Source organism: Arachis stenosperma, chromosome 7 (genome assembly GCF_014773155.1).
Source record: "Arachis stenosperma cultivar V10309 chromosome 7, arast.V10309.gnm1.PFL2, whole genome shotgun sequence".
Lineage (NCBI taxonomy): Eukaryota > Viridiplantae > Streptophyta > Magnoliopsida > Fabales > Fabaceae > Arachis > Arachis stenosperma.
In genome coordinates this window covers 4191371-4204330 of record NC_080383.1, presented here as the reverse complement: position 1 = coordinate 4204330, position 12960 = coordinate 4191371, and the positions used below count along the sequence as shown (strand labels likewise).

The following is a 12960-nucleotide window of genomic DNA, read 5'->3' as shown; positions in this document are numbered from 1 at the left end:
TATATGAAACTTTTTGCATTATTCATTCCTGCCTATATATTATGTTTTGTTATCGCTATACCCACTTGAGAATATAAACAAAATTAGTGCACAATCATTTTTTTTAAAATACCCTTGTAAAAAAATTTATTTTTCCAATTTCATCAGTAAATTCATAATATTTTAGTTTTAATATAACATATTTATCATCTTAACTAATATTAAATTTATTATTATTCATATTTAATTTATAAAAAGTAAATTAATAACGTATTAATTCCTATAATGCACTACTTTACATAATTCAAATCAAATTCTATTAGAAGATCAAAATGCATACAAAAATATATTCTCTCTGCTTTATAATATATATTCCAAAACAAAAATAAAATAAAAGAAAAAACAATATCTTAAAAATAAAAATAGTAGAAAATTACACGAGTAGAAGAAATTCATATCATATAAAAAATAAATTTTAGTTTTTATTACACTTACTTTATATATTCAGCAATGATATAGTTTACTACCTTTTTTTTAGAAAAGAAAAATCGATTTTTTACCTATCAAATATGTCACATGTTAAATTTGCTTAAATTTTTATGTTTATTTTAAAAAATTTAATTTTGATGTACCGACAATGTAAAATAAATTTTATATAGTCAAATAATCACATTTATCTTTTATGATTATTCATATAATTATTATAATTAATATAAAAATAATTATTTTTATCGACGTGACATTATATAATTAGATATATATATATATATATAATTATTTTATAATTTTAATGTATCAAAATTAATTATATTTAAAAAAATATAAAAAATAATGACATTATTTTCTTACTTCCTTTTTCTTAGAAAAAGAAACTAATCTGCCAACCTTACCACGTGTCAGAAACATAACCTGCCAACACAGGGAAGAGTACAATACAACATGTTACACAGTAACAGTACTAGTATCTGACACTTGTCTCCCACAAAATGAAATTACAATAATACCCTCAACACCATCTGAAAATTACACTTATACGCCACTTAGTACATTATGCTCCGTATCTTGTACGTTTTTGGATAAGGAAACAACGCAACACAACAAACACAAGCCAAGCACCAACCCTTTTAGCTTTAAGCTCGCTTTAACCTTCAAAAACCTCTCCAAATTTTTCACCTTTCTCTCTGTGTCGGTGTGCAGGATCAAAACACGCTTATATTATAATTCTCTGTTAGTACTGTGTCTCAAGTTTCCATCTTTCACCTCTCAACAACCTCAAAAAGTGTTCTTGTTGTGGCTTTGGTGTTCCAGAGCTTCGATCCTTTTCTGGGGTGAGTGAAAGTTTTCCAAAAATGAGAGCTTTTTTGTTGCAAGGTTGGAGCTTCATTACTTCATGATCAAGGGTTGTTGTGGTGGCTATTGGTTCTGTGATTTTGTGAGCTTTGTGCTGGAATTGGAGTGCATGTGGGGTCTCATTTGGATTCTATGTTCGTTGAGGGATTTGGGGAAGAGAATAGTGAGTTCGGATTGTGGTCTTGTGATTCGAAGTAGGGGTAGGTGGGGCAAATGTGGCTGAATTCTCTCTGAGGAAACAACATTTTTTTTCAGAAGCTTTGTGTTTTTCGTTCTATAGGGTCATCCTTTTTTGGAATTGGAAGCTTTTGTAGGTGTTCCCACTTGCCATATAAGAATGCAGCAAGATCAAAGAAAAAAGGTGGATTTTTTACAAGTTTTTATTACATATTTGAGTGAATGATGAACAATCAAGATAGCTTTTTATTGTTTTGATTAGTTGAATTATTTAGAGGATGATGAATTATTTGTTTGTGATTGTGTTTGATGTGAATTTTAAGTACCTTGGAGTATGTGGTTGAGGTTTAGGAACATGTTTCTATATATGCTGAGCTGGTTCAATGTAGGGGCCATGTTATCTCTTTTTTTCTGATATTAAGTTTAAGTACATACAACACGTGATGTAATTTTTCTGTCCCCAAAGTGTTTGTTACTGTAGTAGGATAACGGCATGTTTGGCAAATCTTATATTTCACCATCGTTATTTTTGTTAGAAATTACCATCTATGTATGGTGTTCATAGGAGGTTGTTCTTTCAACTTCAATCTATCTACCCCTTTTGCTTTTCTTTTTTTCTACGTCTTGTGTTATGCACTTATGTGCTGTACACGCTTGAGCTGCATTATCATCATCATCATCAATTCAGCATACATGTTTGACTCTCCAAAAATCAGATTGTAGAATGAGTGAAATGAGAAGAACCGGTTGATTGTAGAAAGAGAAAAAGCTTTTGGCTTTTTGAAGTTAGAGATTGGTTTGTGATATATATTTAGTGGTTCTAATATTCTATGTGCTAAAGTTTGTGCTTCTTTTATGGGTTGTTATGTTAATATAGTTAGTACATTGGAGTGAGGAGTTGTATTGAGACAATTTTTCTCTTTATGTTTATTATTTACATTGTTTATTAGTTTGTTTAAGTTATTCAATTCTATCATTCTATGCTTGACATGATCTTGTTCCTGCATATGTAAATTTTAACAAACTTACAGATTTGTATTATGTCTATTAACTTTAATGGCGAGTCCTGAGATATCTCCAATATAAATTTTCTGGACAGCCAAGAATACTTACAGTTTTCGTTTTAATTTCTATTCATCGCTTATGAAAATTTGCAATTGCTTTGTTGCTGTAGCTTGATTGGAATCAATTTTGGATTTGCCTGATTTTGATTTGTGGAAGAACTTGATTATCTTTGCTACAGAGTTCAATGGAGATGGAGTTTTTCTCTGATTATGGGGATGCCAGCCGGTACAAAATTCAAGAAGTCATCGGGAAAGGAAGTTATGGTGTTGTATGTTCAGCTATTGACACTCATACCGGTGAAAAAGTTGCAATAAAAAAGATTCATGATATATTTGAGCATATATCGGATGCTGCACGCATTCTCCGGGAGATAAAGTTGCTTAGACTTCTTCGACATCCTGATATTGTTGAAATCAAACATGTCATGATGCCTCCTTCTAGGAGGGAATTTAAGGACATTTATGTTGTTTTCGAGCTCATGGAGTCGGATCTACATCAAGTCATTAAAGCCAATGATGACTTGACAAAGGAGCACTATCAATTTTTCCTTTACCAGTTACTTCGAGCATTGAAGTATATTCACACCGGTATATTTTAATATCTTTTAATATCTAATAGTTACTTCTTCATGACTGATCTTATCTAAATGCACATCGTGTTGTTAATGTATCATTGCTCAGGCACTTGTCTTAAGAAAGATGTTAGGAATGTGCAAAATATGGTTTCTATCTGCAGTTGATGATGCTTTGCTTTTTCTACAAGTTTCTGCCTGATGTCAAAATTGCTCATCTAACACTTGTGTACTCAATGCAGCAAATGTCTATCATCGAGACTTGAAGCCAAAGAATATACTGGCCAATGCAAACTGTAAACTTAAAATCTGTGATTTTGGGTTAGCAAGAGTCGCTTTCACCGACACACCAACGACAGTATTTTGGACGGTATTGCACTTTCCACATGATCTCTGTTCACTTTCTACCTTTATTTATACCTATACCTTGTTGGAGAAATTTTTTTCATTTTTCATATAAAAATTCCTGGGGAAGTATGGATGATATTTTCTAACTTTATTCACATCTATAGGATTACGTTGCGACAAGGTGGTATAGAGCACCGGAGCTTTGTGGATCATTTTACTCAAAGGTATGACTTTCTCAAGGATCCTTTTTGATTGTGTATAAGTCGGAGAGAAAGTACATATGTGTAGTCTTGTTTCGTTATGCCGGCATTCATACTCATTAGCTTTGTGTGTAGAAATTGCAATTGCTTATCAACCCATGATTCATGCTTTCTGTTGTCTTCTTTTCCATCATTAGCTAAATGTAAGCCCTGAGATCAATCTATTATTAATGGATAATCTACTAGCTCTATCTGTTTCTGTTAGTTTTTTATCGCATAATGAGCTAACATATTGCGTGCAGTATACTCCGGCAATCGACATATGGAGTATAGGTTGCATCTTCGCAGAAGTATTATTAGGAAAGCCACTTTTCCCTGGAAAAAATGTTGTCCATCAGTTGGATCTGATGACCGATCTGCTTGGAACTCCTTCGCTGGATACTATATCCCGAGTAATTCTCCCTCCATAAAAGGACCTCTGAATTTCTAATTGTATTGCTTATTTGTTTCCACTAACAGTATTGTTCTGCTCGTGATTCTGTTGGATGTAGGTACGCAATGATAAGGCTAGGAGATACCTAACTAGTATGCGGAAGAAGCAGCCTGTGCCATTTGCACAGAAGTTTCCTAATGCAGATCCTTTAGCACTACGACTACTTGAAAGATTACTTGCCTTTGACCCGAAAGACAGGCCTACTGCTCAAGAGGTTTGTTATATTGTGCTCCATTTCTTGTGTGTATGTTGAAAACGAATTTAGTTTGATAATCGACTGCTTCATGATTTTCTTTTGAAACTCTAGAAGTTATGAGAGTGATGTAGAGCATCCACATTCATAGAATTATGTTGACTAGCTTGCTTAAGATTTTTAAAGTCTTTTGGTTTTTTCAGGCATTAGCTGATCCTTACTTCAAGGGATTAGCAAAGGTGGAGAGGGAACCATCCTGTCATCCTATCACGAAAATGGAGTTTGAATTTGAAAGGCGAAGAGTCACAAAGGAAGAAATCCGAGAGCTAATTTTTCGTGAGATTTTAGAGTACCATCCCCAACTTTTGAAAGACTACATAAATGGAACGGAGAGGGCTAATTTCCTTTATCCAAGGTTAGTTTATGTTACCATTTTTCATTGGTAATTTGGTATTCATATTTGATACTTCCTTCCCGAATATTTTCTCGTTAACCTTCATTTGGTATAATATATCCTACAGTGCTGTTGATCAATTCAAAAAGCAGTTTGCTCATCTTGAGGAAAATAGTGGCAAAAGTAGTCCAGTTATGCCACTTGAACGAAAACATGTATCGCTTCCAAGGTGATTTGTTAATGCAGTATCTCATTTGAGTTTTACTGCTTATTTGTTTGCAACAATTAATTGTCAACACAATGTTACTTTAGTTGAGCAGTATCTACTGTGATAAATTTTAAGATGACTAGATTAGATTCTTGTGCATATGCAACAGGAAACCAGTCTAGAGCATCTCATTCTAACTATGCAATTTAGCTCTAATTCAATCGAATCCGGATGCTGTTACATAGCAGTACATAGTGTCATAGTATTGTTTATACCTTATGGGACATTGCTGTTTTTTCTATGTAGATGTTGATGCACTTTTCTAAGATTAAGTAAATACAAAATGACAACCATGGTGAGCGAGCGAGTTGTGACATGCGATAGTTGTGCATGTTCCCTGTCTGCCAATGTTTGTTTAAGAAGCTAGGTTTTATACATGGTATGGAGGGACAATATCATTCATAGGAGGACCTAAATTATCCCTCATTCTCTTAATGCCGTCTCATGATAACTGTTCTCATTCAATTCATAAGGATCATAACTTGATAGTTACTTGTTCATACTTAGGTGACTTCATTTGATTTTACCATTGATAGGTCAACGGTTGTTCATTCGAATACGGTAGCCCAAAAAGAGCAATCAAACAATGCTTCGAGCAAAACCCGGCAACCAGCCGAGGAATATAATAACAATCAAAGAATTCCACCAGGTATGTGATTGCTATCATCATAGTTTATAACTTTCTCCGTCCCTCTCACTATATATATATCCAGAGATACATTGATCTGAGGATATACCAAAAATGACGGCGAAACCATCAGTAATATAATCACTATTCTCGACGTTTTTATCTTCAGCAAAACCCGGGAAAGTAGTTGGTCCCGTTGTCCCGTATGAGTATGGTAGTATCGTCAAGGACTCTTTCGATCCGAGGACATTCATCAGAGGTTCTTTTGTTCCTTCTCAAACCGTTCCTCCCACGTACTATTACCAAAGATCAACCACCGGACACCAAGACACCGAAAAGGGGGTGCCTTTGAAACCAAAACATGGCCCTCAGCAATGTGGAGTAAATGCGAAAATAGCACCAGACATAGCCATCAACATTGATACTAACCCTTTTTTCATGACAAGGGCAATAGGAGTGAACAAGATAGAACAAAATGATAATAATAATAACCATAGAATAGCCATTGACACGAACTTGCTTCAAACAAAAGCTCATCAATATGGCGGCATTGGTGCTGCGGCCACGGCCGCAACCGGTGCCACTGCTCATAGAAAGGTTGGACCTGTTCAGTATGGCATGACAAGGATGTTCTAAAAGAAAGGTTTGTGTTGTGAATATTGTGGCTCTTTGTGTAGAGAAAAGAAAAAGGTTTCTTGTTAATGTAGTAACTACAATATTTGGTGGTGTTTTCTCCTTTCTTGCTTCTTTCTTTCTGTGTAAAAAATGATATGAGTTAGTGCCTTCCCTAGAAAGCAAAGCTTTTTTTCTTCCCTAGAAATGATGTAAACTTTGGTTACAACAATCTGAATAAATTGGGATGTTTTCATCACTTCACACTGCATACTAAGCACATCTAATGTGTTCTTTGGGAATATTAATGACTTAATTTGTTGCTTATGTGTATTTTTGAAGTATTATTATATAGAATTTAATTTTGATGCACTCAGTATAGAACCGTTTTATACGTGCATCTAATCACATAACGTCATATTAGCAAAAATAATTATCTTTCATATTGACGGTGTAAATGGTCATCCAGGAGGACGGTTGTGATTGCACGATTGTATAAAACATTTTATACTGTCAGGACATCAAAATTAAACTTTTATTATATAGTAAAAATAGTGATTGTGAATGATTTTGGAAGTGTTAGTTTTTTCTTAGGAAAATAGACAAAATAAGCTTGAGTGTGAAGTCAACACAGGAAAATTTATTCTTTTCATCATGGCATAAGGAAAAATCTTGAATAGACTTCTTTTTTCTGCCTAGAATTGACATATTTTGTTCTTGTTGGGATATTTGGATCTTGTGGCTGATAAGAAAAGTCAGCTATCTCCAAATGAGTTGAAAAATGGTACATTTATTCTAATAAAACTAAATAGAGATTGAATAACATTGTTAAAACAAAGTAGACGCCTAATAAAACCAATAAACCATGTACATTCCAAAACAAAATCTCTAATAATAAATAAATTTTAATTTACTATTATTATTTTTTAAAATGGCTCAAATTATACTAAATTTTCTCACTTACCTATAAATATATTTATCCTTGAAATTGGTTTGGTATATGCTTATGCAACACTATCTTTAATAATAATAATAATAAAAGAGAAAACTCTTGAAAACAGTCATTTTTAGTATTTTTTCATTATTTGGTCAATATAAATACTAAATTATCTTTAACAAATAAATTTTATTAATTCATATGTACAAATTTTGAAAAACGTGAATGTAAATTGTATTGATTTATGTGTACAAAATTTTAGTAAATATAAGTGTAAATTATATATTTTTTCTGTACAAAATGTCTCTAAGTATAAATAATAATAATAATAATAATAATAATAATAATAATAATAATTTACTTAGAGTTGTTAAGTGCATACATTGCTGATATTTGATCAAAATTTACAATTATATGAAAATTTTATTTGCATTTATTTTTGAAAACTATATATCCCCTCTTTTCAGCAGAAAACAAATTAAAGAATGTCAAACAAATAAATAAAAAATAAAAGAAAAAATGAAAGAGAGTTATTTGAATGTGGATACATTTTGGCATTTACTTCATATGCAATGGAAGCACCATTGCTGCAAACTGCAGACAGCGGGACCTCACAGATTAAAGTCTGAGTGAGTTCATGTGCTCATCATTAATTAAGAGATTAATTAAACTGCTTCAAATTAAAATCCTCATTCCTACTTTCTTTATTTTTTGCACTGAATTTTTATTATTAATATTAACTGCTATTATTGTAGTAGGTTTTGTTCTATTGATTAATTAATGTTACTTGTTTAACTTCTCTAATCTTGTTTTAAACGTTTTTGTGGTGTTCTTCTTTATGCACAAACAGATTGTTCTTAGATTTAAATAAGGTCATTAATTCAATATCAATATGTTCCATATATATATAAGATATGGTATCATATCATCATCATTATTTTGTTTTTTTACGGGGCAAATTTGAGTTCTATTTAAGAGTTTATTATTGGCGAATGAATTACTGCATGGACAAAATTCGGTTTAAATGAACTAACAACTTAATTACTAGACCAATCCAAGTTGATTCATATTATCATCATTTTAATCGTGCTTAAACATGCATGTCAAATAATAATTAGTTTTTCAAGAGTTTAATTTTGTGTACCAAGTTACTAACAATGTAAAAAATTTTATAAGCATCTAATTAAATTTATATATTTAAATTTTTTTAAGTAATGAATTTTAATATTGGTAACTTTTGCAGATGTGATAATATATAATTAAATGATTATTGTATACAATTTTTAACCTTTCTTCTCTTTAAACATCAACTGGACAAAATAAATAGAAAAAAAATATATTTTTGTTTTGCCTCTTTTAAAAGAAATAAATACTTTTTTTTTTTATTTTGTAATTGACCCTAAATGTATGGATGCATGTATAAACAATAATCTTTAATTAAAAAATAATGAACACCAACAGTGAAATGTAATATATAAATGTATGGATGTATAAATTATAACCTTTAATTGAAGCAAAAATTAGACATATATATTATTCCATTTTAAAAAATTTAAGAATAAAATTTTGGCCCCACTATAGTTTGTGTCTAGCTTCGCCCTAGCCTTCTATGTAATAGTCGGAGGAAAAAAAAAAAGGAAAAAAAAAAAGAAGAGTATTTCATGATGCTCCACTAGAGGCCTACCATGTGAAAGACTTTGATTTCCTTCATAAAGATGATTTTGGGCATCTTTAATTTCTTACAAACAATGGTAAGTAAGAATGAATAATAGATAGATATAAGCCATAAATCTTATTCAAACATAACCATCATTACATCATATGATGCTACATTAATAAAATTTATACACTATTTTTCATAAAAAGAAAACTAATATGTGAGTTTGAAATAGATGATGATAGCTATATGTTAAGAAAAAAAATAAATAAATAAAACAAACAAACAAACACTGGTCCAATAAGTTAACATACAGACAAACTCACTTGAATATCCACACATTTTTTATTTCAATAAGATTATTATTAGACACAAAGTAGATATATGTATGTATGTGATATTAATTGAATTATAAATGCATGGCTCTCTGATCAGAATAACATTTTTCGTACAAAGAATAATGGGAGGTACGGATCCTCATTAGCACCAAGGAAAGAAGAAAAGATCGAGTATTACAATGGAAAAACAAAAATAATGTAAATATAAAATAATTTTATTATTTCAAAATTACCTAAATTTATAAATTTAACAAAATAATTATATAGCAGAAACTCTAAGAAGTCAGTAGTTTTTAATAATTTTAACAATTATTTAGCCAGTATAAATATTAAATTATCTTTAACAAATAAATTTTACTAATTTATATGTATAAATTGTATTGTCTCATGTGTATAAATTTTGATAAATATAAATATAAATTATATGTCATTTGTATACAAATATTTATAAATATAAATATAAATTATTATTAATTAAATATAGACTCAAAATAATAATATTTACTAGTCACATAATATTACGTAGTATTATTAATTATATAATTTTTTATAATATATATAAGAGTAAAATAACAAAAAAATCTTTAAAATTTACACTTTAATCAGATAAATTTCTAAAAAAATATATTAATAAAATTTTTTAAAATTAGTAACACTACTTTTAAATTACTTTCTAATCATTAGGATAAAAGATCTTAACTAAAACTACTTTATACATGTTTATTATTTTAAAAGACTTTATTAATATATTTTTTAAAAAACTAATCTATTTAAAATATAAATATTTTAAAATTTATTTATATTTTATTCTATATAAAATAAAAAAAAGAGGGTAATGGTGTAGTGTGTGAATGTGACAAGAAGAAAGGGATAGGAGTGGGAGTGAAGCACATGGAGTCCCATATGGCCAACACAAAAATGAAATTTGATATCTCTAAATGCAAAAAATATCAATCACCCAATCCATCCTCTGGTTTCCTTCTTGGAAACATCACCACCTCCCTCTTCTGCCTTCTCCACTACCACATGTTCTTCCATACATGACAGAAAATTAAATTGTTAAATTATAAATTTTATAAAATTAATTAACTCATTTAAAATTATAATATTAAAAAATTTTAAAATTTAAATCAAGATTTTAGCTATTATGATACATATATACAATTTTAATTTTTTTTAATATTTCCATAAATTCATAAATATAAAATAAAAGGTTCATTAATGTTATTCATCAAAATATATTTGTATAAATTATTGGATCTATCTCACAAATTTTTCGTGACTGTATATATATAAAAAAGATTTTGCTAACTAGGATGTTAAAGATATATATTAGATAAGGTTATTTATTTTAAAAAGATTTTATAATCTCTCATATTTTTTGTACAACTTAATACTTTAGCATACTTATTAAATAGTGTAAATATTGTATCCCTCTGCAATCTGTATACAACAACCATCATGTTAAGTATATGTTAAAAATCGACTATTAAATTAATTACTCATATAAAAATATATTAAAAATAAATTAAATATATATTTATACAAAATACATAATAATTAATTTAATAACTTATTTTTTTATACATAAAATTTTTATATAAGAATTCCCCAACCTTTATTACACACTATAGGCTTATAAACAAACATCAATCATCTTTTCACTAATACATCTTAATTAGTATATATTAGTGTCTTTTTCTTTCCTTTTTTTACATTTGTATCTTAGTATTTAGTTTATTTATTTATTCATTAATATTTTTCCCCTATTTAATCAAATCTTTATATTATTAAAGCAAACCTACTCAGACCTTTTTATTGTAACAATTTCTAGTATTCCGCTTATATTTGTTATTTTCTGTAAATTTTTTAAATGCTTTTTATAATTGATTCTTAATCCTTTGAAGGAACGAAAGATAATAAGAAAAGAAAAACTTCATCATTTGAAAATATATAATCTTAACATTTTTTTTTATTTTTGTTGGGGTGTGTGTTTTAAAGCTAATATATATACACTTTCATATCATTATCCTATGTCTTTGGTTTAGCAACATTTTTTTTTGTTTAAATTCCGTTTATTGTATTGATTATGTTTGATTTGTCACATGTATGTGTAACAGTTCTATCATCAATTAAGGCAATTGAATTGATATCAATATCATCCATTTAGTATGTCTGATTTGGTGCAATAATTACGTACGTGTCTTTTTAGATTATTTGATTTTAATTTTTCTTTTATTGTAAAAGGATTTTAATTTTGATCACAATAATAACAAAAAAATTATTTATTCTTTTAATAAAAATAATACAAAAATATCTTTGTTCTTTTATAAATTTTTTTAAAGATTTCGTTATTATATATTTTAATATAATATTTTTTAAAAATAAATAAAAACAAATAATTGATCGAAATATTCCAATTGTCATGTTTTTATTCATCCATATATTTTATTATATCAGTATGTTTATAAATTAATTAGCGTATCAAAGTATGCACAATAATATAAATAATAATTAACAAGTACAATGCACTATACGAATTTTTAAAATTTAATTTGTTTTACGTACTTACATAAATCCATTCAATTTATATTTATATATATAGTCTATTTTATTGTGTAAATAATTTTGAATTTTATATATATATGAAATTCGTATATGATTTAATTTATATAAATAGCCACTATGTGTGAATCTATTATTCCATAAAAGCAAGTTGCATGTCTGACATATCTCGTGCGAAAAATACTTATAGAATTAATGTAAATTCTAATTACAATCGTAATTACTAATTACCCATATTTTTATATAAATTTTCAGTAGAATAATGTTAGGCAATCTAATTTTTTTCAGCCAACTTTAATTAAATTTTATAAATTATTTTGTTTATCTTCAGTTTTATATCAAAATATTAGCTTAATTATTCTGTTAGTTTTTATAGTTTTACAAAATTTTTAATTAGATTTTTATATTTTTTTTCTTTTAATTGGGCCTCTGTATCAAATTTTTTTCTCAATTAGGTCCTGCTTGATAGTAATTGGTTTCATTGTATAGGGATCTAACTAAAAAAAATTGGTGCAGAAATTTAAATAAAAAAAAACATAGAGACTCAATTGAAAAAAATTTAGTATAGAGATTCAATTAAAAAAAATATAGGAATCTAATTAAAAATTTTGTAAAATTATAAAGATTAACAGAGTAATTAAACTTAAAATATTATAATCATAAAATTTAAATTATATATTAAATTCTAAAGTTAGTTAATTTGAATTAATTAATATTAATTTCCTATATTTATTTAAGTATTGTAGATATGATTTATGATTATAATTAGTTTAAAAACTAAAAAGACACATGCACGTTAAAACATTGAATAATTTAAAGCAAATGAAAAAGGTTAATGAGATATTAGTATTGGGATTGATAAGAATAAAAATTGATTAAGAAGCGGCTAATAATAATAGGGGAAGGGTTTTGTGGGGCTCAAGGGTGGGGTCAGTGGAAAGCATACACGTGGCATTCATGCGAAGATTCATATGAAAGAGAATGGAGAGGCACATGGGTGAGTCTTAGCTTCAAGGATTCCATGTGAGCACATGTGCTTTCTTCCCCTTCTTTTCTGTCTTCTCGGACTAGTGGGACCATTTTTTTTAACTGCTTATTTATAATCAAATATTTTTATATATAAATATAATAATTTAATTTTGATGTATCGAAAATATAAAATATTTTACTAATAAACTATAGTTT

General features: G+C 28.3%; 1 protein-coding gene across 2 annotated transcripts; it reads left to right on the top strand.

Moving 5' to 3' along the window:
• Positions 1–1072: 1072 nt before the first annotated feature.
• Positions 1073–6537, top strand: LOC130941681 (mitogen-activated protein kinase 20-like). Of its 2 annotated transcripts, none has more exons than XM_057870245.1 (10): positions 1073–1690; positions 2750–3158; positions 3385–3512; positions 3655–3714; positions 3993–4142; positions 4242–4397; positions 4580–4791; positions 4898–4999; positions 5575–5687; positions 5836–6537. In XM_057870245.1, the coding sequence occupies exons 1-10, from the start codon at positions 1667–1669 to the stop codon at positions 6300–6302; spliced, it is 1821 nt and encodes a 606-aa protein (XP_057726228.1). In that variant the 5' UTR covers positions 1073–1666; the 3' UTR covers positions 6303–6537. The 2 variants fall into 2 exon arrangements, with proteins under 2 accessions (XP_057726228.1, XP_057726229.1); XM_057870246.1 differs by lacking the exon at positions 1073–1690 and adding an exon at positions 1974–2302.
• Positions 6538–12960: the final 6423 nt, after the last annotated feature.